Below are 27,915 nucleotides of genomic sequence, written 5' to 3'. Positions count from 1 at the left end.
AACAACCTACCTGCCATGGGTGAGTATCTTAGTGAAGTGGCAAAAGTAAAGAACTGGAGAAAATCAATTCCATGAGTCATATTTATTTGCAAATTTTCCTACAATTGTATCTATTTAATTATTGTAGGTAATTGTTGATTTCCAACTGACATATTTGTTTGTAAAATGTGTACTTGTGCAATGTGTTAATGTTGTCACAGTTATTGTATGTTGAATTTTTCAGTAGTTAATAGTTGTATTTGTGTTAGTTTTGATGCTGTAGGATTGAGGAGGGTCCAGACCATGGCTTTTGCGATTGATGAGATCAACAGAAACTCCAATCTGCTACCTAATGTGACTCTGGGATATAGTCTTTACGATAACTGCGTCAAACTGGGGATTGCATTTCGTGCAGGATTATCTGCAGTCAGTGGTCAAGAGGAGCAGTTTATATTAAATGAGACCTGTGCAGGAACCCCTCCAGTCATAGGGATTGTGGGTGATACTTTTTCTACACATTCTATTGCCATCTCCTCTGTCTTAGGTTTGTACAGAGTACCTATGGTAAGTTTGCCAATTTGCCCTCTAGTAATTCTTTTGAATAATTTTTATATTATATAAGATTTACTGTTACTTGTAAACACAGAGTAACCATACAATATTGAAAGGGCATGAACAGGCTTTTAATGTATTCAGGCTTTACAGTCTGTGTCTTTCACAGGTGAGTCATGCTGCCACATGTTCTTGTCTGAGTGACCGGCGGAAGTTTCCATCCTTCTTTAGGACGATCCCTAGTGATACTTTCCAGGTGACTATCTGTCATCTTAATGGAACTGCATAAAAGAATGTGCAGTTAAACATTCACAAGAAATACGTGTCTACGCTGCAAGAACAGTTATATTCCTTGAAATGCAATAACTAAATATTATCCAGCTAAAATCTTTTATCATGTTTTCCATAGAAAGACTAGTTCAACCTGCAAAAACTAATCTCTTTATCACTCAGGTGAAGGCTATGATTCAAATCCTGAAGCATTTTGGCTGGACTTGGGCAGGTCTGCTGGTCAGTGATGATGACTATGGAATCCATGCTGCTCGGTCCTTCCAATCTGACCTGGCACACTCTGGTGGAGGTTGTCTTGCCTACTTAGAGGTGCTGCCATGGAGCAATGACCAAGATGAACTAAGGAGGATCGTGGATGTGATGAAGAAATCCACAGCTCGTGTGGTCATTGTGCTTGCACATGACAGTTATATGATTAACCTCATGGAAGAGGTTGGGCTTGAACTTCAACTTATATGTATTTTTCACTTTCTATTTATCAAAATGAAAGATTTAATTCGCAATAACATATTGGCCTGTGCCAAATATATTTATTTGAATAAGTTACACCTCTTTTTGTGCAATGTCCTGTTAGCAGGGTTTTAGGGTGTGATCAGGTGGTCAGACAAATTACACAAAATTGTAGTTCCGATGATGTGCATCGATTTGTTCATAAAGTACTTTGTAAAACAAAGGATTGCATCTATGTATGAACAAGTAATACACCACTTGTGTGTACTGTGTATAGTTCAGAAGACCTGACAATACTTTAGTGACATGGCATTATGGACTTTTATGTTTAAATTGATACTCAGGTGGTGAGACAGAATGTGACAGGCCTGCAGTGGATGGCCAGTGAAGCCTGGACACCTTCTACTGTCCTCCAGACACCTGACCTCATGCCATACCTAGCTGGCACACTTGGCATTGCGACCCGTCGAGGAGAAATGCCAGGCTTCAGGGAATTCCTTCTACAAATGCTTCCTGACATACACCATAACAGCAGCTATGGAAAAAGCATTGTAAGAACTTTAACTATGCGATCAGATCTGGTAATTGCGCAATATTATAATATGGTCATCATGTCTAAGACTGTTTTGAACATATTTCAGGTAAATCAGTTTTGGGAATTCACATTTCAGTGTAGATTTGCACCAACTGCAGCAGGTTCTGTAGAGGTTTGGGAAACATTATGTACTGGACAGGAAAAGCTAGAGGACGCGGAGACTGAGTTGTTGGACGTTTCCGATCTCAGGCCGGAGTATAATATTTACAAGGCTGTGTATGCTCTGGCCTATGCCCTTGATGACATGCTGCAGTGTGAGCCAGGGAAAGGACCTTTCAGTGGGCACAGCTGTGGCAGTTTGAAACAACTGGAGCCATGGCAGGTGTGCTATCACTTTACACCACATATGTTATATGATTAAATCATATGTTTTAATCTTTCTTGCAAAGTGGTACTACTTACCTACTACTGAGTGATGGCAGAGGTTAAAATTATTAGCACAGTGGTAGGTTCTTGTTTTGATATGTTCATGAGTGGTAGTATCCAGTTTGATAATTGAATTCTGGGTACCCCCGTGTTAACCAAGATAACACAGAAATATTCAACCATCACCAACCTGTTCAGCCACCAAAGTGACAGTATCTGGGTTAGAAATAGCCATTGCTTGAATCCTAATTGGTCCTCTTTGTTTTTTTCTGTTTTTTTATTTCTCTATGGTAGCTAGTGTATTATCTGGAAAAAGTCAATTTCACTACAACATTTGGTGATCAAGTGTCATTTGATGAGAATGGTGATGCCTTAGCAATCTATGATGTCATGAACTGGCTGTGGCTCCCTGATGGAACAACTAAAGTTCAGAATGTGGGTGAGGTCAAAAGGTCAGCATTCATAGATGAAGAACTCACAATTGATGAAAACAAAATCTTCTGGAACTTTGAATCAAAAAAGGTTATATATGTTGTTTTTTGCACACCATGGATAACACATTGTAGCAATGTAAAATAGTGCATAATAATGGATATTTACTTTTCTCAGTATAGCCACCCCACTCAGTGTGCAGTGAAAGTTGTCATCCAGGTACCCGCATGGCCAGAAAGAAAGGGGAACCTGTGTGCTGTTTTGACTGCATCCCCTGTTCTGCGGGGAAGATCAGTAATGACACTGGTTGGTTTTTAACTTTAAACATTGTAGTTTTGAGATATAATATCAACATATAGTTTATCTCAGGTCTGTTCCTTTTCTCATAGATGCCAGTGAGTGCACCAGCTGTCCTGAGGACTTCTGGTCCAACCCCCAGCGTGACCACTGTGTTCCAAAGGAAACAGAGTTTCTGTCCTACAATGAGCCTCTGGGTATTGGCTTGACAGCTGCCTCCTTGCTGGGAACATTTATGTGTGCTTTTGTCCTGGGCATCTTTATTTATCATCATAGCACACCCATAGTACGTGCCAACAATTCAGAGCTGAGTTTCCAGTTACTACTGTCTCTGAAGTTATGTTTCCTGTGTTCACTGCTGTTTATTGGTCGTCCCAGACTGTGGACATGCCAGCTGAGACATGCAGCATTTGGGATCAGCTTTGTGCTTTGTGTCTCATGCATTTTGGTAAAAACCATGGTGGTCCTGGCTGTGTTCAAGGCATCGAAGCCAGGAGGAGGCGCTAGTCTGAAGTGGTTTGGTGTTTTACAGCAGAGAGTGATAGTTATTGCTCTCACTTCTCTTCAGGCAGCAATCTGCACTGCATGGATTGTATCTGCCTCACCAACTCCTCATAAAAACACTCAATATTACAATGATAAGATTGTTTATGAGTGTGCAGTTGGGTCAACAGTTGGTTTTGCGGTGTTACTGGGCTATATTGGCTCATTGGCTTCCCTCAGTTGTTTGATTGCATTCATATCAAGGAATCTTCCAGATAGTTTCAATGAGGCCAAACTCATTACCTTCAGCATGCTGATCTTCTGTGCTGTGTGGGTGGCCTTTGTCCCTGCCTATGTCAGCTCACCAGGCAAATATGCAGATGCAGTTGAGGTGTTTGCCATATTGGCCTCCAGTTTTGGTCTCTTGGTGGCACTGTTTGGACCCAAATGTTATATAATCCTGCTGAGACCAGAGATGAACACAAGAAAAGCGATCATGGGTCGGGAAGTCTAAACGTAATAACTGCGCTTATCTTCATGAGACACAATGAATACTTTTTTCTGTCTGCAATACAAAAATTTGTCAGCTTGACTTATTTTAACAATATTATGCAAGTTCACTTACATCACATATGTAAATAATGTCATGCACATTACGTAAAGGATATTCCCCACAAGAATATGAAACATAGGAAATGTCGAATCGCTTAGATAAAGTTATTCTACAGCATCTTATGTCACGATGGATGGAATTTCAATATTGCTAAATTAAAGCCTGTTGTGTTTGTCACAGTTTTACTTACTTGCCAGGTCATTTTTTGTTTATTATGAAAAAAGGTGTCTTAAATCAAACCACATGGGTCCACATCTAGTCACCACTGCACATATCTCATATACATCAGTTGATGCTACATTCTCTTGCCACTTGATTCCATTTATTTTATAACTACATGTGACTGGAAATTCCTGTCAGATGTATATAACTGTACTGACCAGCCAAAGAAGGTGTGTCTGAAGTAGCAGATATGGGTTATTGCTATAATTCATGTTGCTGTTTAATTGTAAGGTGTTTCAACTCAGCCTCTGAAAAAGTCTGAAAAGGGTCCAACAGATAAGAAATAAAGATTTTTTTGTTTGTTTGTTTTTGTGTTGCAAATTAACTTTTGAGAAAGTCTAATAAGGGTATAACTATGTAATCATGTTAAATGTCTATACATATTGCAGTTTTGTCCCAGCACAGTTATTTAAAGCTTTAGTTAGTTTAGTTAGCATTAGCCTTATTGCTTACTATACTTTACTTATTTAATGAAACCTCCTCAGACTTCGCATGTTGAATCGGAGCAGACAACATCCTTGTAGCGCCGAAAGCTTCTAGCACAGCTGAGCACACCAAAGAGATTTGTTCCCGACCTCTTCCGAGTCTCCCCAAATGCTTTAGATGGCAGGGAAATGATTCCGCTTAAGCTAGCGGTAGCATGCGCTAATGTTTATGGTAGGCGTAATGCTTTGGCTTGTAGAGATGCTGTCATTCACCAGTTTGACACAGAATCAGACCCAGAAGGAGAGGCGCCTGAAAAAAATACAGATTCTGTGGCTGCAGCAGGATGTTTCAGAATGGTTAGTCTGTCTGACTATATTACTTAGTTTGTTCATATGTGCTGTTACAGTTACTACCATGTAGCTAATGGCTAAGTGCTAGCGAAAGCTGTATTTATCTCCAACACAGTCTCCAAACACTTGGACACTATTTGCATAATCTCAGTCTCCAGTGTGCACGTTTCCAGAATGTTTACTGTGACAACCAAGACCCCTCATAATATTTACACCTTAAACTCATGTCAAACACCATTGTATAGTGGACCAAAGTGGAGCTAACTAATTAGCCAATTTCAAGCTGACTTCACCATACTCGTGGGCAACTGCAAATACTACCCAAACGTGGAGACACTAACCTGTGGTATGGTTAGGACTTGATCCTTGTACGAGAGTCAGTGTCGAGGCAAAGCCAGCTTTGTAATGACCCTCGTTACTGAATCAGTCGGATGTGAGGTGGTTAGCGCACACAACCCTTGAACCTGTATTGTATGTAAACAGACATCGAATAGGGTCCCCAGTCAGACGTTCAGATATTTAACCTGTTGCGCACATCCATAGGTGTCCAAAGGGATTGCAAGCCAGACATTCCGACCTATGTTGCATGTCCACAAATGCCCAAGAGGGGTCCCAGTCGGATGTTGCAGTACTAAGCCCACTTTGAATGTCCATAACTGTCCAAGAAGTTCCCTAGTCAGACATTTAAATTTTAATCTATGTTGCATGTCCACAGATGTCCAAGACTCTCTTAAGTCCTGAAAAGGTTCCAGAAGCCTATTATTAAGTAGCCAGCCTGAAAGTTGCTGGGACACAACTCTTTTGAAGACATTAGAGAAGAAGTGAAGGTTGGATTCTGGTCTGTAATTATTAGAGATCCTGGGTCGAGATGTGGGTTCTTAAATAGAGGCTTAACCACAGCAGACTTAGCAAGGACAACAACAGCCATGAGTGAAAAATTAACAATGTTTAACACTGTAGGTTCCAGTGCTGGCCATAGATCCCTGATATATATATATATATATATATATATATATATATATATATATATATATATATATATATATATATATATATATATATATATATATATATATATATATATTAGTGTAATGTGTTCTTTTTCTAATGCTTTACCTCCAACCTCTGTTGAAAAAGACAGAGCAAAGTCAAAGTCAAATAGATGGGAAGACATTGTGTTCCACCACTTGTCTTAGTATGAGAAAGATCAGTCAGAAGTTACAATAATTCCAAGCCTTGCCCATTGGGTGGTGTTTAACATGAGACAACTCAATAAAAGACACTGACAGTAAAAAAGCTGACTAAGCTCTGAAAAGGGATGAACAGGAGGAAAGTCATGTGGGGATTTTTAGATATTAAATTGCTCTCGCTCATGTGTTTCATGTTCTTGTATTCCCGCTTCTCTTCTGTTGTTACCTCCCCTCTCGTATCCTCCGTCTGCCGGTTACAGGGACAGTTTCATCTTAACGAGATGCACAAGGCTGGAGATATTGTTCTTGGTGGGATATTTCGAGTCCACTTCTTCTCTGTGCTTCCTGACCTGTCTTTTACCTCAGAGCCACCACAGCCTACCTGCCATGGGTGAGTCTCTCAGGGAAACAGCAAAAGCAAAAACTCGAGAAGATCAATTCCATGAGACATTTATATGTCTGTTAATTTTCCTACTGTTTTATATATTTAAATTATTGTAAGTGATTGATGATATTCAACTGACATATTTGTTTGTAAAATGTGTACTTGTGCAATGTGTTCATGTAGTCACAGTTATTGTATGTTGTATTTTTCAACAGTTAATAGTTGTATTTGTGTTAGCTTTGATGTTGTAGGATTTAGGAGGGTCCAGACCATGGTCTTTGCCATCGATGAGATCAACAGAAACTCCAACCTGCTACCCAATGTGACTCTGGGATACAGTCTTTACGATAACTGTGTCAAACTAGGGATTGCGTTTCGTGCAGGATTATCCGCAGTCAGTGGTAAAGAGGAGCAGTTTATATTAGATGAGACCTGTGCAGGAACCCCTCCAGTCATAGGGATTGTGGGTGATCCTTTTTCTGCACATTCTATTGCCATCTCCTCTGTCTTAGGTTTGTACAGAGTTCCTATGGTAAGTTTCCAATTTGCCCTCTAGTAATTCTGTTGAATAATTTTGATGTGATCTCAGACTTAACATCACTTGTAAAAATAGAGTAGCCATCAAATATTGAAAGAGAGCTGGAGTCTGTGTCTTTCACAGGTGAGTCATTCTGCCACATGTTCCTGTCTGAGTGAACGACAGAAGTTTCCATCCTTCTTTAGGACGATCCCTAGTGATGCTTTCCAGGTGACCATCCATCAGCTAAATGATGACGCTTAAAAGAATATGTAGTTAAATATTCACAAGAAAGAATGTCTCTTCGCTGCAAAGACTGCAATATTCTTTGAAATGCAATTACTAAATACCATCCAAAATGAAACGTTTTTGGCATGTTTTCCACAGAAAGATTATTGCAGCCTGCAAAAACTAATCTCTTTATTCACTCAGGTGAAGGCTATGATTCAGATCCTGAGGCATTTTGGCTGGACTTGGGCAGGTCTGCTGGTCAGTGATGATGACTATGGACTCCATGCTGCTCGATCCTTCCAATCTGACCTGGCACACTCTGGTGGAGGTTGTCTTGCCTACTTAGAGGTTTTGCCATGGAGCAATGACCCAGATGAACTAAGGAGGATCGTGGATGTGATGAAGAAATCCACAGCTCGTGTGGTCATTGTGTTTGCACATGACAGTTATATGATTAACCTCATGGAAGAGGTTGGGCTTGAACTTCAACTTATATGTATTTTTTACGTTCTATTTATCAAAATGAAAGATTTAAGTTGCAATAACATATTGGCCTGTGACAAATATATTTACTTGAATAGGTTACACCTTTTTTGTGCAATGTCCTGTTAGCAGGGTTTTAGGGTATGATCACTTTGCTCATAAAATACTGCGTTAAACAAAGGATTGAATCTGTGTATGAACAAGTAGGACATTACTTGTGTGTACTGTTTCCAGTTCAGAAGATGAGACAATACTTAAGTGACATGCCATTAATTTTATTCAACATACAGGTGGTGTGGCAGAATGTGACAGGCCTCCAGTGGATGGCAAGTGAAGCCTGGATAGCTTCTGCTGTCCTCCAGACCCCTGACATCATGCCTTACCTGGCTGGCACACTTGGCATTGCCATCCGTCGCGGAGAAATTCCAGGCTTTAGGGAATTCCTACTAAAAACCTGTCCTGACCAACACCATAACAACAGCTACAGAAATAGTATGGTGAGAGTTTAAGTATGCAATCTGATCCGGTAATTACAAGAATAATATATAGTCATCATTTCTAACGCAGTTTTGAACATATTCCAGGTAAACCAGTTTTGGGAATTCACATTTCAATGTAGATTCACACCACCTACAGCAGGTTGGGTAGAAGCCGGAGGAACATTATGTACTGGACAGGAAAAGCTAGAGGAAGTGGAGAGTGAATTCTTGGATGTTTCTGATCTCAGGCCAGAGTATAATGTGTACAAAGCTGTGTATGCTCTGGCCCATGCCCTTGATGACATGCTGCAGTGTGAGCCAGGGAGAGGGCCTTTCAGCGGGCACAGCTGTGGCAATTTGCAAACACTGGAGCCATGGCAGGTGCGATATCAGTTTACACTCTATCTGTTATATGAGTTTTTCAAATGGTTGTGTTTATTACAAAGTGGTACTAGTAATTGTAATGTGCCATCAAATAGTGAAAGGAAATTACCTTTTACTAGGTGATGGCAGTGGTTAACATTTTTGTCTCAGGTTCTTAGTTTGATATGTTCATGAGTGTAGTATGAAGGTTGATGACTTAATTCTGGGTACACCCATGTTGACCATGTCAACAACCCTGTCAATCACCAAAGTGACAGTATCTGGATTGGTAATACGAATTTGTTGAAGGCAACTGCTAGAATAGATTAGAGAAAACAAAACAAATACCACGGGGTCAGGCATCCCATGAACTGCTTTTGGTTTCTGAGGTTTAATCTTTCATCTCTCTTTGGTAGCTACTGTATTACTTAGAAAAGGTCAACTTCACTACAACATTTGGTGACCAAGTGTCATTTGATGAGAATGGAGATCCCTTAGCAATCTATGATGTCATGAACTGGCTGTGGCTCCCTGATGGAACAACTAAAGTTCAAAATGTGGGTGAGGTCAAGAGGTCGGTCTTCACAGGTGAAGAACTCACAATTGATGAAAACAAAATCTTCTGGAACTTTCAGTCAAAGAAGGTTGTATCTGAATTTTCAGACAGATCATGGATAACTCATTATCGCAGTATAAAGTAATGGAGATTAACAGATACTTATTTTTCTCCCTATAGCCACCCCGCTCAGTGTGTAGTGAGAGCTGTCCTCCAGGTACCCGCATGGCCAGAAAGAAAGGGGAACCTGTGTGCTGTTTTGACTGCATTCGTTGCTCTGAGGGGGAGATCAGCAATAAAACTAGTTGGTTTTGAAATGTAATCATTGCAGTTTTGAGACACAATATTACCATATAGAGTATCTTAGGTCTGTTTCTGTTTTCTTAGATGCCATTGAGTGCACCAGCTGTCCTGAGGACTTCTGGTCCAACCCCCTGGGTGACCACTGTGTTCCAAAGAAAACAGAGTTCCTCTCCTATCATGAGCCTCTGGGTATTGGCTTGACAGCTGCCTCCTTGCTGGGCACATGTATGTGTGCTGTTGTTATGGGCATCTTTACTTATCATCGTAGCACACCCATAGTACGTGCAAACAATTCAGAGCTGAGTTTCCAATTACTACTGTCTCTGAAGTTATGTTTCCTGTGTTCACTGCTGTTTATTGGTCGTCCCAGACTGTGGACATGCCAGCTGAGACATGCAGCATTTGGGATCAGCTTTGTGCTTTGTGTCTCATGTATTTTGGTAAAAACCATGGTGGTTCTGGCTGTATTCAAGGCCTCCAAGCCAGGGGCAGGAGCCATTCTGAAGTGGTTTGGTGTTTTGCAGCAGAGAGGGACAGTTGTTTTTCTCACTTCTGTTCAGGCAGCGATCTGCACTGCCTGGCTTATATCTGCCTCTCCAACTCCTTATGAAAACACTCAATACTACAATGATAAGATTGTTTATGAGTGTGCAGTTGGGTCCACAGTTGGTTTTGCAGTGTTACTGGGCTATATTGGCTCATTGGCTTCCCTCAGTTTTCTCATTGCATTTATATCAAGGAATCTTCCAGATAGTTTCAATGAGGCTAATCTCATCACCTTCAGCATGCTGATCTTCTGTGCTGTGTGGGTGGCCTTTGTCCCTGCTTATATCAGCTCACCAGGCAAATATGCAGACGCAGTAGAAGTGTTTGCCATCCTGGCCTCCAGTTTTGGTCTCTTACTGGCACTGTTTGGACCCAAATGTTACATAATCCTGCTGAGACCAGAGAGGAACACAAGGAAGGCAATCATGGGTTGGGGTACCCAGGCCTAGTAACTGCTTAATGAGACAGAACGAAAACTGTTTCTATATACTTATGTAACTTCAGATTCAATATTCAAAGTGTTTATTGTCACAATATTCAAAGTGTTTTTTGTCATATGCACAGTAAAGAAACATGTTCTCAATTATTAAATGAAATTCTTCCTTTGTTGTCCACAGAATGCCAATAGTGTTTTCAAGAAATATATGCATCCAAAATATACAATGTACAAGTAAGTGAGGTATCTGGACTGCAACACAGTCTGATCTTTACTTCAGTTCAGTATAAATTTAAGCTGTTTCTCCTCCTTGTGTGAGCTAAGGACTGTAGACAGAGTGGGGCTCACTGCTACAGGGGTCCCAGAGTAGTTTTTCAGCTGTGTGAGTGTTAAAGATAGCAGACAGCAGGCCACCATAAAGTACAAAAACCTGAGTTTGGCATGCACGCCAAATGGTGGGAGATGCCGTAACATTTAGGTTCCTGTAGAGGAACAGAGAGGTCATTTTGGGGAGGAGACATAAGATTGACCACAGCCAAGTTAGATGAGTTATGGGAGATGAGCAGGGAGACAGGTCAACTCCTCTTTTAGTCTATTGGATAATTTACCAAAGTGACCAATCACGAGAAGTGGGTGTGTACTTGAGAGGGGACTCTAAAAAAGGCCCCCACAGGAAGAACAGTGGTGGTGGCATTTGGTAGATTTCCTAAGATCAAAGGCACAATAGGATTTCTGATAGGGCAAAGGGCGAAGCATTTTGGCATTGCTTTTGCCATAGATTTGAGAATGCCAGAAAAGTGGCCGCTTCTGGTTCGGATGCTGGCGTGAGATCTGTTTCAATAAAGATTGCTCTATCATTCCACCCAGCCTTGCCTCCCTTTTATCATCAAACTACATGCCGACACCTTTGATGAGGAGAGCCTAGAAACTACATAAGGCACTTTCAAAGCACTTTTACAAATGGCGAAAACATGTGATGAATAGAAAGAGCAGCAACAATAACAATATTGTTAATAATAATAATAATAATAATAATAATAATAATAATAGTAATAATGATAATAATAATAATAATAATAATAATAATGTAAAATAAAACAGTGCAAATCTGAAAACTGTGCAGTTATGCAAGTGCAAAAATGTGAACAGTAGGGACAGTCGTGAGTTAGAATAGACACCTATATGATGGCAATGGGGAAGAAAGGGTTCTTTAGTCTGTTAGTTTTGGACTGAACACTTCTGTACCTCCAGCTTGAGGGTAGAAGTGTGAACAGTCCATGCTGGGGGTGGATGGGGTCTTCTGAGGATGGAGGCAACTCTTCTGTGGACTCTGTGGTGGTAAATGCTCTGCAGAGAGGGCATTGGAGTTCTTGTGATCTTCTCTGCAGTCTTTATCACTCTCTGCAGGTGTTTGCGGTCCAAAGCAGAAGTGCTGCCTTACCAGACAGTGATACAACCAGTCAAGATGCTCTCAACAATGCAGCTGTTGAAGTTGCTGAGGATCTCAGGCGACATGCCCAACTTCCTAAGCCTCCTCAGAAAATACAGCTGCTGTTGGGCCCTCGTTACCAGCTACATGGTGTTAAATAACCAAGTGAAGTCATCACTGATGTGGACACCCAGGTATTTAAAGCTGCCCACCCTCTCTACTTCAAGCTCCAGGATGTGGAGTGGCTGATGAGGGCTCCTCTTCTTCCTAATGTCCACTATCATCTCCTTTGTCTTGTTTGTGTTGAGGGTGAGGTTGTTGTCCTCACACCATGACACCAGACTGGCCACCTCCCTCCTGTAGGCAGCTTCTTTCCCGTCAGTGATGCATCCTATCACTTGCTAACAGTGTTGATAAACAATCAGTATATCTTCATACCATGAGTTGTTGATAAACACACACACACACACACACACACCTCCCCCGTTGGCCTTCCCAGAGGCTGTAGTCCGGTCTCCTCGGTTTACGGAGTGAGTCTGTAGCAGAACAGCGCAGTCTGTGATTTTGTCTGAGAGCCAGGACTCGGGGAAGATTAGAGCATAACACTCGCTTATTTCCCAATGAGCTGTATTCCTGGCTCTTAGCTCATCCAGCTTGTTTTGCAGAGACTGCAGGTTAGCTAACAAGAGGCTGGGTAGTGGTGGTCGGCTAGCACAAGCTTTTAGCCTAGCATGTAGCCCTCCCCTCTCGCCCCACTTGTGTTGGCGTCTCTGAAACACTATCCTGGGGTCAGCTAGCTTACTCGGGCTCAGTGTTTCGGGGCCTTCCTGATGGTGACCGCGGTTGCGGATAGTGTGTTGTAGATCCGGTGGTATGGAGCCAGTGATATCAAAAAGGCTGTGTGAGCTGTCGATGTCCAGCAATACCTGTATGCTGTATGTGCCTGTCTGCTTCGCAGTGCATGGCATGTATGCACCACAGAAAAAGCAAAATACACACCAAAAATAAGAAGAAGTCATCATTCAAGAGCGGAGTGAACAAACACATCTGCCTCGGGGGGCACCATGAGCCATCCATTACATCATATATGTTCTCTTATGTCACATACGTATACGTATTGGAAGGTCGCTGGTTTAATTCCCCTGGTCTGCATGTTGAAGTGTCCTTGGGCAAGATAGTGAACCCCAAACTGCTCCTGATGCGCTGGTTGGCATCTTGCATCACCATCACTGTGTGAATGTATGTATGAATTACGAATGTATGTAAGTCGCTTTGGACAAAAGCGTCTGTTTAATGCCCTAAATGTAAATGTAAGTGTAATGTATACAATTAACTTATGTCATGTTATTGACGTAAAGGATTTTGCGCACAAGAATGTGAATTGAATGAAATGTCTTACTGCTTAGAAAAAGTTGTTCTACAGCATCTTATAGTACAATGGATGGGTTTTCATTGGTGTAAGTAAAGACTGTTGTGTTTAACTCAATTTCACTTGCTTGCAGGGTTATATGTTGTTTATTATGATAAAACTGTGCCCTAGGTCAAACCACATTGGTCCTACTTCACACATCCCTTGTAGGCTGATGCCTTCCACAGTTTTCAGGAGGATGTAAGCACTAACATATAGTCACATGCATCAACAATGCTCAGACTTTGTGGCCCCCGAACTATTGTTCCTTCACCATGTGTTTTTGTTGGGTCAGCACATGTAATGGGACTTGTCTCCATGTCATCTGACATCGAGATTGCACAAAAATGGTGTGTTCCAAGTTCACTGCTAAAAGACAAGTGGACAGTGAAAATTGGCAATTCAAAGAAGAATGGACTGAAAAATGTGCATTCATTCTCCCTCCAACCAACACAAGACCCATGTGCTTAATATACCAGGAGACTATATCTGTGATGAAGATTTCCAATTTGAAGTAACATTATGAGATGAAGCATAGGAATTTTGAAGATACATTTCCTCAAAATTCAGAGGTAAGAACAACAAAAATAAATGCACTGAAATCATCATATCAAACTGCAAGCACGACATCCTTGTTTTATTTTACATGAACAAATAGCCCTGAAGAAAGGGATGAGCAGCCAAAGGATCAAGTTCTGGTATATTATGAGATAGGAATAAATATTTTTATTTGTAGGCTTAGCACTGTGAAACACAATAGGGCTTTACCTTCTATAATGTAGCCTTTAATGACATGTCAAGAATAAAATTTATTTTTCAATACCAATTTCCTCCATGGTGACCTGGAAGAGGGCAGACCATACAAGATAATTTGCAGTAAAAAAGAGAACAGTACAACATGTGATTTCATAAGTGCAGGCCTAACCACAGGGATCAACGCTATTTAACTATTTAACAATGTATGCCTTTTTGTTACAGTCCACAGAGCAAGGAATGCATGAGCATATGTGGGGCATATTCAAGGATGTAAATTAAAGTTTGCTTAGAGTATTAGGCTTCATCATTAGGCCTACGGACTATTTTTTTCCGGTGGTGGAAGATCACGGTCATGGGCGGTGTGGAGGGATTCTTAAAAAACATATTGAGTGCATTTAGTTTGGTCACTAATTCAGGTTGAAAAATCTACTGAAAAATAATGAGTAATTTCAAAATCAATCTCAAATTTCAACGATTTTAGGCCCCGCCTCTTCTCTTGCTTATAGTCCATTGGGTGGTTTTTAAGATTAAACAGTGCTGCACATCAATAAAAAAGGTTTACAGCAGTAAAGCTGACTAAGCTCTGAAAAGGGATGAACAGGAGGAAAGTCATGTGGGGATTTTTAGATATGAAATTGCTCTCACTCATGTGTTTCATGTTCTTGTATTCCTACTTTTCTTCTGTTGTTACCTACCCTCTTTTATCCTCCGTCTGCCGGTTACAGGGACAGTTTCATCTTAACGAGATGCACAAGGCTGGAGATATTGTTCTGGGTGGGATATTTCGAGTCCACTTCTTCTCAGTCTTTCCTGATCTGTCTTTTACCTCAGAGCCACCACAGCCTACCTGCCACGGGTGAGTCTCATAGGGAAATGGCAAAAGCAAAAACTGGGGAAAATCATTTCCATGAGTCATATGTATGGCTGTTCATTTTCCTACAGCTGTATCTATTTAATTATTGGATATATGTTTTGATATTCAACTGAAGTAATTGTTTGTGAAATGTGTACTATTGCAATATGTTCATGTTATCATAGTTATTGTATACTGACTTTTTCAATAGTTAACAGTGATATTTGTGTTAGTTTTGATGTTGTAGGATTTAGGAGGGTCCAGACCATGGCCTTTACTATTGATGAGATCAACAGAAACTCCAATCTGCTACCTAATATGACTCTGGGATACAGTATTTACGATAACTGTGTCAAACTAGGGATTGCATTTCGTGCAGGATTATCCGCAGTCAGTGGTAAAGAGGAGCAGATTATATTAGATGAGACCTGTGCAGGAACCCCCCCAGTCATAGGGATTGTGGGTAATCCTTTTTCTACACATTCTATTGCCATCTCCTCTGTCTTAGGTTTGTACAGAGTACCTATGGTAAGTTTGCCAAATCACTTGTCACTTGTAAAAATAGAGTAATTATCAAATGTGGAAAGATTTGTAAAATGCTTTGAATGTTTTCAGGCTGTACAGTCTGCGTCTTTCATAGGTGAGTCACTCGGCCACATGTTCTTGTTTGAGTGACCGGCAGACGTTTCCATCCTTCTTCAGGACGATCCCAAGTGATGCTTTCCAGGTGACCATCTATCATATATAATAAATAAAGCATGATTAAGATAAAGCATGCAGTGAAATTTTCACAACCAAGAAAGTCCCTTCATGGCAATGATGATTATAATCCTTAAAATGCAGTGATTAAATATGAACCAATGTGAAACCTTTTAGGCCAGTTTTTCTACTGAGAGGATTATCGCAAGATTATTTAAACCTAACCCTAACCCTGTGCACTAATCTCTGTATTCATTTAGGTACATGCTATGATTCAGATTCTTAACCACTTTGGCTGGACCATCAGCAAAATGAAGATGCATAAAAGGATGTGCAGTTAAACAAGAACAAATGTCTCTTCACTGCAAAAACTGTTCTATTCCTTTAAATGCAGTAACTAAATATTATCCAATATGAAACCTTTTTAACATGGTTCCAAAGAAAGATTATTTCAGCCTGCAAACTATTCTCTTTATTCACTCAGGTGAGGGCTATGATTCAGATCCTGAGGCATTTTGGCTGGACTTGGGCAGGTCTGCTGGTCAGTGATGATGACTATGGACTCCATGCTGCTCGATCCTTCCAATCTGACCTGGTGCAGTCTGGTGAAGGCTGTCTTGCCTACTTAGAGGTTTTGCCATGGAGCAATGACCCAGATGAACTAAGGAGGATCGTGGATGTGATGAAGAAATCCACAGCTCGTGTGGTCATTGTGTTTGCACATGACAGTTATATGATTAACCTCATGGAAGAGGTTAGGCTTGAATTAAAATCTAAGTTAGATGTCTTGATTTTTTGTCATCAAAGTGAAAGATTTATGTGGTATATTGCTATGTGACACATATATTAGTTTGAATAAGTTACACCTCTTTTTGTTCAATATCCTGTTTTTAGAACATGATCAGGTAGTCAGACAAACTACATGTTGGTTATGATATGCATCACTCTGCTCATAAAATACTGTGTTAAAAAGAAAAATCTGCATCTGTGTATGAACAAGTAAGACATCACTCATGTGTCCAATTCAGAAGACTAGACATTATTTTAGTGACATAGCATTATTGAGTTACATTTCTATTATTTGACACACAGGTGGTGAGGCAGAATGTGACAGACCTGCAGTGGATGGCCAGTGAAGCCTGGACAACTACAACTGTCCTCCAGACCCCTGACCTCATGCCGTACCTGGCTGGCACACTTGGCATTGCCATCCGTCAGGGAAAAATACCAGGCTTCAGAAAATTCCTTTTACAAATGCTTCCAGATCTACACCATAACAACAGCTACGGAAATAGTATGGTGAGACTTTAACTATGCATTGTGATCTGGTTATTGCAATAAAAATATATAGTTATCATTTCAAAGACTGTTTTGAATATATTTCAGGTAAACCAGTTTTGGGAATTCACATTTCAGTGTAGATTCACACCTCCTCCAGCTGGTTGGGTAGATGCCGGAGGAACATTATGCACTGGGCAGGAAAAGCTAGAGGAAGTGGAGACTGAGTTGTTGGATGTTTCCAATCTCAGGCTGGAGTATAATGTGTACAAGGCTGTGTATGCTCTGGCCTACGCCCTTGATGACCTGCTGCAGTGTGAGCCAGGGAGAGGGCCTTTCAGTGGGCACAGCTGTGGCAATTTGAAAGAACTGCAGCCATGGCAGGTGTGAGATCACTTTACAGTCCATCTGTTATATGATTACATAATATAGTGTAGTGTTTCTTGTAAATTGGTACTACTTATTATAATGTGCTGAACAAATAGAGAGAGGAAATTACCTACTACCAGGTGATCACAGTTGATGGTTTTATTAGCACCATGATAGGTTTTTGTTTTTATATGTGCTTACATGTATGCAATTTGAAAATTGGTTAGTGGTTACCCTCATTTTTATCATGATCATACAGAAATATTTTGTAACCCTCAGAAACCTAGTCAACCACAGGCAGTGACATTTTCTGGATTGGAAGATGCAAATACTAGATGCCGACTGCAGGAATAGGTTAGGGAAGCATAAAATGGATACAGGAGGGTTGGGCACCACAAAACATGTTCTAGGTCTTTGAAAGTTAATCTGTCCTCTTTAGTTTTTCATCATCATTTTTCATATCTCTATTTAGCTAGTGTATTACTTGGAAAAGGTCAACTTCACTACAACATTTGGTGATCAAGTGTCATTTGATGAGAATGGTGATGCCTTACCTATCTATGATGTCATGAACTGGCGGTGGCTCCCTGATGGAACAACTAAAGTTCAAAATGTGGGTGAGGTCAAGAGGTCAGCCTTCAAAGGTGAAGAACTCACAATTGATGAGGACAAAATCTTCTGGAACTTTCAATCAAAAAAGGTTATTTCTGACACCCCATGGATAACTCATTATAGTAGTGTAAAGTTGTGTATGATGATGGATATCTACTTTTCTCCTTATAGCCACCCCGCTCAGTGTGCAGTGAAAGCTGTCCTCCAGGTACCCGCATGGCCAGAAAAAAGGGGGAACCTGTATGCTGTTTTGACTGCATCCCCTGTTCTGAGGGGAAGATCAGTAATGGCACTGGTTGGTTTTAACTTTAAACACTGTAGTTTTGAGATATAATATTAACATATAGATGATCTCAGGTCTGTTAATTTTTTCATAGATGCCATGGAATGCTCCAGCTGTCCTGAGGACTTCTGGTCCAGCCCCCAGGGTGACCACTGTGTTCCGAAGAAAACAGAGTTTCTGTCTTACCAGGAGCCTCTGGGTATTGGCTTGACAGCTGCCTCCTTGCTGGGCACATGTATGTGTGCTTTTGTTATGGGCATCTTCATTTATCATCATAAAACCCCCATAGTACGTGCCAACAATTCAGAACTGAGTTTCCTGCTCTTGCTGTCACTTAAGTTATGTTTCCTGTGTTCACTGCTGTTTATTGGTCGTCCCAGACTGTGGACATGCCAGCTGAGACATGCAGCATTTGGGATCAGCTTTGTGCTTTGTGTCTCATGTATTCTGGTAAAAACCATGGTGGTTCTGGCTGTATTCAAGGCCTCTAAGCCAGGAGGGGGAGCTAGCCTTAAGTGGTTTGGTGTTTTACAGCAGAGAGGAACAGTTATTGTTCTCACTTCTGTTCAGGCAGCAGTCTGCACTGTCTGGATTGTATCAGCTTCCCCAACTCCTCATAAAAACACTCACTACTACAATGATAAAATTGTTTATGAGTGTGCAGTCGGGTCCACAGTTTGTTTTGCAGTGTTACTGGGCTATATTGGCTCATTGGCCTCCCTCAGTTTTCTGATTGCATTTGTAGCAAGGAATCTTCCGGATAGTTTCAATGAGGCCAAACTTATAACCTTTAGCATGCTGATCTTCTGTGCTGTGTGGGTGGCCTTTGTCCCTGCTTATATTAGCTCACCAGGCAAATATGCAGATACAGTGGAGGTATTTGCCATCCTGGCCTCTAGTTTTGGTCTCTTGGTGGCACTGTTTGGACCTAAATGTTACATAATCCTGCTGAGACCAGAGAGGAACACAAAGAAGGCAATCATGGGTCGGGAAGTTCAGGCCTCGTAACTTCACTTCAATGTCTTCATGAGACAGAATAAAACATTTTTCTATGTAAAATACAAGAAAAAGACAATTCGATTCATTTTTTAATGTTAGTTCACTTACATCACATATGTTCTCTTCTGTCACAAAGGAAGTGTACGTAGGTAGCTTGTGTCACATAGGTAACTTATATGATGTATGTGACATAGAGGATTTCACCCAAAGGAATGTGAAAAGAATATGAAATGTCACATTGCTTATAAAAAGTTATTCAACAGCATCTTATATAACAATCAATGGGTTTTTGTTAGTGTAATTAAAGACTGTTGTGTTTAACAAAGTTTCACTTGATTGCAGGGTCATATGTTGTTCCTTCATTGTTCCACATCTGGTCCCTACTTCCCACATCCCTCATAGGCTGATGTTCTTCACAGTTTATAGGAGGTCATAAATACACTAATAATAATGATAAAAATAATAAGAAATATATGCCCTAAGTTAGAACACATCCGTCCATCTTGTCTTCACTTCACACATCCCTCGTAGGCTGATATTCTCCACAGTTTGCAGGAGGTTGTACATACTGACATATAGCCACACACATCCACAATGATCAGACCACTTATATAAATCAGCTGATAATATATGTTATTGCCACTTTTCATGCTATGCATTTTAGAACTATAGTTGACTTGTCAGAATTATATAGTTGCTCAGGGCTTGCCAAATAGGTGTGTCTGAAATAACAGATATGTATCATCGCTCTAATTTATGTTACAGTTCTGTTGTGAGGTGTAGAACTTAGTCTCTGAGAAAATCTCAAAGGATCTAACAGGTGTGAAATAAAGATGTTTTTTATTTAATTTTGCAGCACTGTTTTGTTTCAATGTATGACAAATTCACCTCTAAGAAAGGATCTAACAGGAAGGTAATGAAGATGGTTTTCATTTTAATTTGCAGTACTGTTATGATGTGTTGCAAATTAACCCCTAAGCAAATCTATTAAGGTGCTAATAGGAGAAAATAAAATTGCAGTATCTTAACAGCTTCCTTACCTCAATGTTACTGCACTGTTCACAGTACACTTATCGAAAGACAGTCTGTTGTCTGGCAGTCTTGGCAAAGTTACTTTCAAACTGCAAGATATTACATATTACTAGTTATTTTCATATGTAAGAAATATATTACCTCACAATATTACTGTCTGCATAGAGTACACTACATTTAGTTACTTTATATTAAAATGGCCAAATAACCTATAGAGAACATGTTACAGTCCCTTGGTGTTCAAAAGAATAGGCTGTTGCTCGACTGGTACCAGTGCCAGCCCTGAGAAATTTGGTGGCCTAGCAAAGATCTTAGACAGCACCCCCCTCAGTCAGTTACAAGAGATGGCCAGTCAGCAGGTCTATTGGTGCAGCCTTTGGTCCTAATGCTGTGTCACTCTGCTGTGCTTAGGTAGGGGTACAGGAGCACCTGATGCTACGTCACTGGGGTGATGATGAAATATTTTAAAAGTGCATCTGAAAAGAGAAGAGAAGTATATGTGACCCTGGATGTTACATTTTATTAAAAAATAATTATAATGATAATAATAATAATTAAAGTGTGATGAGATTCATTCAACTTTGTCATGGCAATACAATTCAGTCTAACCAGAATGCAAGTGCAGTGTGTATATATATATATATATATATATATATATATATATATATATATATATATATATATATATATATATATATATATATATTTCACCTATGAATGATATGGGGAAGATAACGTTTAGAGTATTAACAATAATCAACTGCACTTTAACACCGATGTAAACTTTAACAAACATAAACTGTGACTGCTTACAAAGACCCTATTACAAAGAGGATGGAAAACTAATAGCATTTTAACTGACTTACGAACAGGAAAGACACCTATAAAATATCACCAGAACAGGCCTAACATTAGCTTTCCAAATGTCCCTGATGAATTTAAGGTGGAATAACATTAACACACGTTGACTCAGCTATTTATTGATTATTAAACAATGCTGCTATTGTCCAAAGTAAGCTAGCAGGTTAACACTCTGCTCCAACAATGGTAATTACGATGCATTAGACTATTAATTTCCTTTTGCTTCAACACATTGACATTACTGTACCTGTATCTTCTTCACGTCTTCCTCTTCTTTCCTTCCTTTCCTTCACTGGGCGCTGGATGGCTTCAGTCTTTGGGATGTTGTGATTCCGCTACAGTGTAAGCAATTCTCTCCCTTGGTCTTGGGGTCTCGGTCCAGGCAGATTCAGGCAGCTCGCCTCTCAACCCATCCCGCTCACAGAGGACAGGTACAGTGCAACCAGTCAGGAACCCAGAAAAAAGGCCTTGCCATTATTTAATAGTCGTTGCTATTACGTTATGTTGCTGTGGGCTTATGTAATATTTTGAAATAATACATACTATACTGTCTATGGGCCAGCTCTGACTGGTGCACAATCTTGTATCTTCTGGCACCGTTTCATTAGAAAATTGCATATGAAAAAATAAAAAATATACTGCACAACAAGGTCAATCTACACTTCTGCTCCTCGTCCACATACAATTTAACAACGCAATTTATTGCAGCCACCAAAATTTATATACACATAAAACACACCAAGCATTTACCTCACTTCAGCTTCACCCCAGCTCCGACTCATATCACTTCTGGCAGTAAACAAACACCGCAGTTAAAGTCGTGCTTACATAAACAATAGCATCATGACTGAACATACTTACTTTACCTATCATATTCCTTCATTCCTCTCGATTACTGCAAACCTGGTGACTACCCATGGCAAAAGCTTGGTATGTGTGTGTGACAAAAGTAGCGTGTGATGACACCAGTGACCCCTATACTGTTTCCAGGGCCCATGAAGATACTTCGGAAGATGCACAGGAAGAGCAAAACTGTGATATATTGTGGAATATATAAAGAAATAAATACTTTTGTAGTGTAGGCTTAGTAATTTGAATCACAAGACTTATACCTTCTTGAATGTAGCCTTCAAAGACATGACAAGTATAAAATGTATTTTTCAATGCCTTTTTCCACCATGGTGACTTGGAAGTGAGCAGGCCGTACCAGATAATTTGCAATAAAAAGAAAAACACTAAAACATTTGATTCCATAAGCAGAAGCCTAATCACAGGAACAAAAATATTTAACATTATAGGTCCCAGAACTGGCAATAGATCTTTAATAAAATATATATTGTTGCAACATGTTGCTTTTGCTATGCGTCAAGCCAAACAATGTTGTGTGCTGTCATGAAAAATATGGTGCAGAGTAAAATAGATGGGAAGACAGCATTCTACCCTTTGTCTTAGTATGATCAAAATCAATCTAAAGTTACAGACATTTTTGGTCCTTCCCCAACTCCTCCTTATAGCCCATTGGTTGGTGTTTAAGATTAGACAATGCTGCAATTCAATAAAAGAGGTTGACAGCAATACAACTGATTGGGCTCAGAAAAGGGATGAACTGGAGGAAAGTCATGTGGGGATTTTTAGATATTAAATTGCTCTCTCTCATGTATGTCATGATGTTGTATTCCTACTTCTCTTTTGTTGTGTCCTTCCCTCTGTATTCCTCCTCCTGCCGGTTACAGGGACGGTTTCATCTAAATGAGATGCACAAGGCTGGAGATGTGGTTCTAGGTGGGACATTTCGGATCCACTTCTTCTCTGTGCTTCCTGACCTGTCTTTTACCTCGGACCCACAACAGCCTACCTGCCACGGGTGAGTCTTTCAGGGATGTGGTAAAAGTGAAACTGGAGAAAATGAATTCCATGTGTCATATCTATTTCTGTTAATTTTCCTACTGTTGTATCTACTTAATTATTGTAAGCAATTGTTGATATTTGATTGTACATTTTTTATTTGTGCAATGTGTTCATGTTGTCACCGTATTTGTATGCTGCAATTTTCAATAGTTAATAGTGGTGTATGTGTTAGTTTTGATGTTGTAGGATTTAGGAGGGTCCAGACCATGGCCTTTACTATTGATGAGATCAACAGAAACTCCAACCTGCTACCTAATGTGACTCTGGGATACAGTCTTTACGATAACTGTGTCAAACTAGGGATTGCAATTCGTGCAGTATTATCCGCAGTCAGTGGTCAAGAGGAGCAGATTATATTAGATGAGACCTGTGCAGGAACCCCTCCAGTCATAGGGATTGTGGGTGATCCTTTTTCTGCACATTCTATTGCCATCTCCTCTGTCTTAGGTTTGTACAGAGTGCCTATGGTAAGTTTGCCAATTTGCCCTCTAGTAATTCTGTTGGATCATTCTAAGATGATGTCAGATTCAGTGTCACATGTAAACATCAAGTAAACATCAAATATTGAAAGAGCTGGAAAAGGCTTTGAATGTTTTCAGGCAATACAGTCTGTGTCTTTCACAGGTGAGTTATTTTGCCACATGTTCTTGTCTAAGTGACCGACAGAAGTATCCATCCTTCTTCAGGACGATCCCAAGTGATGCTTTCCAGGTGACTATCTGTCAGCTTAACGGAACTGCACAATAGAATGTGCAGATAAACATTCACAAGAAAGAATGTGTCTACACTACAAAAAAACAACAACAACAACAACAAAAAAAAAACAGTTATATTCCTTGAAATGCTATAACTAAATATTATCCAGCTGAAATATTTTTGACATGTTTTCCATACAAAGACAGTTTCAGCCTGCAAAAATGAATCTCTTTATTTACTCAGGTGAAGGCTATAATTCAGATCTTGAAGCGTTTTGGCTGGACTTGGGCAGGTCTGCTGGTCAGTGATGATGACTATGGACTCCATGCTGCTCGATCCTTCCAATCTGACCTGCCAAACTCTGGTGGAGGTTGTCTTGCCTACTTTGAGTTGTTGCCATGGGGCAATGACCCAGATAAACTAAGAAGGATCGTGGATGTGATGAAGAAATCTACAGCTCGTGTGGTCATTGTGTTTGCACATGAGAGTTACATGATGAACCTCATGGAAGAGGTTAGGCTTGAACTGCAACTTAAGATGTATTTTTTTTTAATAAAACTGAAAGATTTAAGTTGCAAAAACATATTGGCAAATATGTTAATTTGAATAGGTTACACCTCTTTTTGTTTAATGTCCTGTTATCAGGGTTAAAGCATGATCAGATTCAGACAAGTTATACAAAACTTTTGTTATGATGGTATGTATCACTTTCCTCATGAAATACTGTCCAAAACAAAGGATGGCATCTGTGCATGAAAAAGTAAGACAACATTTGTTTGTACTGTGTACAGTTCAGAAGACTAGACAATACTTAAGTGACCTGGCATTATGGAGTCATGTATTTTATTTGATACTCAGGTGGTGAGACAGAATGTGACAGGCCTGCAGTGGATATCCACTGAAGCCTGGACAACTGCTAGTGTCTTCCAGACCCCTGACCTCATGCCATACCTGGCTGGCACACTTGGCATTGCCATCCGTCGAGGAGAAATACCAGGCTTCAGGGAATTCCTTTTACAAATGCTTCCTGACCTACACCATAACAACAGCTATGGAAATAGTATGGTGAGAGTTTAACTGTGCAATCTGATCTGGTAATTGCAGTAGTAATAATTAGTCATCATTTCTAAGACTGTTTTGAATATATTTCAGGTAAACCAGTTTTGGGAATTCACATTTCAATGTAGATTCCCACCACCTCCAGCAGGTTGGATAGAGGCTGGGGGAACATTATGTACTGGACAGGAAAAGCTAGAGGATGTGGAGACTGAGTTGTTGGATGTTTCCAATCTCAGACAAGAGTATAATGTGTACAAGGCTGTGTATGCTCTGGCCTATGCCCTTGATGACATGCTGAAGTGTGAACCAGGCAGAGGGCCTTTCAGCGGGCACAGTTGTGGCAATTTGAAAGAGCTTGAGCCATGGCAGGTGTGATATCACTTCATACTCCATCTGTTACATGGCTAAATCATAGGGTTCAGTGTTTCCTGCAAAGTGATATCACTAATTGTAATGTGCCGAACAAACAGTGAGCGGAGATTACCCACTACTGGGTGATGTCAGTGATTAATATTATTTGCTCAGTGATAGGTTTTTGTTTTGATATATTCATTCAAGTCCAGTATGCAGTGTCATGATTTAATTATGTGTACCACCGTGTTTACTATGATAACACAGAAATATTTTACTCCCAACAACTTAGTCAACCACCAAAGAGACAGCCTAAGGGTTGGAAATAGCAATTTGTTGAAGCAAACTGGTGGATTAGGTCAGGAAATAAACTAAAGAAATACCAGAGGGTACCAGGCACTCCATTAATTTCTTTATGTCTTTGAGGTTTAATCGATCCTCTTCATTTTATCTCTCTATGGTAGCTAGTGTATTACTTGGAAAAAGTCAACTTCACCACAACATTTGGTGATCAAGTGTCATTTGATGAAAATGGGGATGTGTTAGCAATATATGATGTCATGAACTGGCTGTGGCTCCCTGATGGAAGAACTAAAGTTCAGAATGTGGGTGAGGTCAAGAGGTCGGCCTTCAAAGGTGAAGAACTCACAATTGATGAAAACAAAATCTTCTGGAACTTCGAATCAAAAAAGGTTATATCTCATTTTTCAGACACGTAATTGATAATTCATCATAACAGTGTATAGTAATGGAGAATAACAGATTCAGATGCTCATTTTTCTCCCTACAGCCACCCCGCTCAGTGTGCAGTGAAAGCTGTCCTCCAGGTACCCGCATGGCCAGAAAGAGAGGGAAACCTGTGTGCTGTTTTGACTGCATCCCTTGTTCTGAGGGGGAGATCAGCAATATAACTAGTTGGTTTTGAACTTTTGAAAGATTGCAGTATTCAGAAATAATATAAACACATAGAGTATCTCAGGTCTGTTCCTTTTCTCATAGATGCCATGGAGTGCACCAGTTGTCCTGAGGACTTCTGGTCCAGCCCCCAGCGTGACCACTGTGTTCCTAAGAAAACAGAGTTTCTGTCCTACCATGAGCCTCTGGGTATCGGCTTGACAGCTGCTTCCTTGCTGGGCACATGTATGTGTGCTGTTGTTATGGGCATCTTTATTTATCATCATAGCACACCCATAGTACGTGCCAACAATTCAGAACTGAGTTTCCTGCTCTTGGTGTCACTTAAACTTTGTTTCCTGTGCTCACTGCTGTTTATTGGCTACCCTAGACTGTGGACATGCCAGCTGAGACATGCAGCATTTGGGATCAGCTTTGTGCTTTGTGTCTCTTGTATTTTGGTAAAAACCATGGTGGTTCTGGCTGTATTCAAGGCCTCCAAGCCAGGAGGTGGCGCCAGTCTGAAGTGGTTTGGTGTTTTGCAGCAGAGAGGGACAGTTGTTTTTCTCACTTCTGTTCAGGCAGCCATCTGCACTGCTTGGATTGTATCTGCCTCGCCAACTCCTCATAAAAACACTCAGTACTACAATGATAAGATTGTTTATGAGTGTGCAGCTGGGTCCACAATTGGTTTTGCAGTGTTACTGGGCTATATTGGCTCATTGGCTTTACTCAGTTGTCTGATTGCATTTATAGCGAGGAATCTTCCAGATAGTTTCAATGAGGCTAATCTTATCACCTTTAGCATGCTGATCTTCTGTGCTGTGTGGGTGGCCTTTGTCCCTGCTTATATCAGCTCACCAGGCAAATATGCAGATGCAGTGGAGGTATTTGCCATCCTGGCCTCTAGTTTTGGTCTCTTGCTGGCGCTGTTTGGACCCAAATGTTACATAATCCTGCTGAGACCAGAGAGGAACACAAAGAAGGCAATCATGGGTCGGGGAATCCAGACCTAGTAACTGCACTTATTTTAATGAGATAGATGAATTCATTTAGTTGACATATTTTTGTATTGTATACAGAGAGGGTATTCATACCGTATATAGGTATGAATACCTTTTCTGTATACAATACAAAATACGTCAACTTGACTTATTTTAACATTAATGCCGAAGTTCACTTATGTCACGTTATTAATTTATATCATGCATGTAATGTATATTTCTTTCAGCCAGCAGAAAATCAAATGAATATAAAATGCATTTTTGCTTAGATAAAGCATCTGCTATAATCACAGATGGGTTTCCTTGGTGTTAGTTGATAGGCTGTTGTGTTTAACATACTGTAGTTTCACTTTCTTGCAGGGCTATTTGTTTCTCAGTTTGATAAAACTCTGCCCTAAGTCAAACCCCTTCAGTTCACATCTGGTCATGTTTCACACACCCCTTGTAGGCTGATGTTCTCCACACACAATAATATAGAGCCACATGCATCCACAATGCTCAGACCACTAACACTACATCAGTTGATGCTATATCCTCTTGACACTTTTCCTGCCATGTTTTTAAGAACTACATTTGACTTGAAATGTTTGTCAGAACCTCTAATAAGGTTTATTGGGGTGCTAATAGTAGAAAATAAAATTCTTGGCAGCTTCCATAGCCTAATCGTACAGATGTATAATATAGCCCTCCATCAAACTGACAGTTCAAAGAAAAAATATATCGGAACACATATTTTTTCACCAAGTGTCTTAGCGTTCTCATAATCAACCATAAATGAAACTAAATTAAAGCCCCATCCTGACTTTGGGTGGAGCTTAAGATTAAACAATGTTGCAAGTCAATAAAAGAGGTTGAGTGACATGTTCTGTCAGATTCTGT

The 27,915-nt window shown here is 40.2% G+C and overlaps 2 protein-coding genes across 3 annotated transcripts; both read left to right on the top strand.

The window, feature by feature from the left end:
* Nucleotides 1-666: 666 nt before the first annotated feature.
* On the top strand, nt 667-27,861 carry LOC119032487 (extracellular calcium-sensing receptor-like). Its single transcript, XM_037121740.1, has 19 exons — nt 667-787; nt 985-1,254; nt 8,153-8,359; nt 8,447-8,722; nt 14,864-14,994; nt 15,225-15,519; nt 15,632-15,718; nt 16,175-16,444; nt 16,783-16,989; nt 17,077-17,352; nt 17,810-18,037; nt 18,121-18,244; nt 18,327-18,520; nt 23,657-23,743; nt 24,587-24,793; nt 24,881-25,156; nt 25,603-25,830; nt 25,929-26,052; nt 26,138-27,861. The coding sequence occupies exons 2-19, from the start codon at nt 994-996 to the stop codon at nt 27,046-27,048; spliced, it is 4,389 nt and encodes a 1,462-aa protein (XP_036977635.1). The 5' UTR covers nt 667-787; nt 985-993; the 3' UTR covers nt 27,049-27,861.
* On the top strand, nt 2,559-7,361 carry LOC119032572 (extracellular calcium-sensing receptor-like). Of its 2 annotated transcripts, XM_037121913.1 has the most exons (5): nt 2,559-2,685; nt 2,843-2,971; nt 3,055-3,248; nt 6,507-6,637; nt 6,869-7,361. In XM_037121913.1, exons 2-5 carry the CDS (start codon nt 2,893-2,895, stop codon nt 7,185-7,187), a joined length of 723 nt encoding a protein of 240 aa, XP_036977808.1. In that variant the 5' UTR covers nt 2,559-2,685; nt 2,843-2,892; the 3' UTR covers nt 7,188-7,361. The 2 variants fall into 2 exon arrangements, with proteins under 2 accessions (XP_036977808.1, XP_036977798.1); XM_037121903.1 differs by lacking the exons at nt 6,507-6,637; nt 6,869-7,361 and having other exon boundaries at nt 3,055-4,120.
* Nucleotides 27,862-27,915: the final 54 nt, after the last annotated feature.

This window comes from Acanthopagrus latus, chromosome 2 (genome assembly GCF_904848185.1).
Source record: "Acanthopagrus latus isolate v.2019 chromosome 2, fAcaLat1.1, whole genome shotgun sequence".
In the NCBI taxonomy this organism is placed as follows: Eukaryota; Metazoa; Chordata; class Actinopteri; order Spariformes; family Sparidae; genus Acanthopagrus; species Acanthopagrus latus.
Note: the sequence above shows the minus strand (reverse complement) of the source record. Positions and strands in the feature narration are given on the sequence as shown.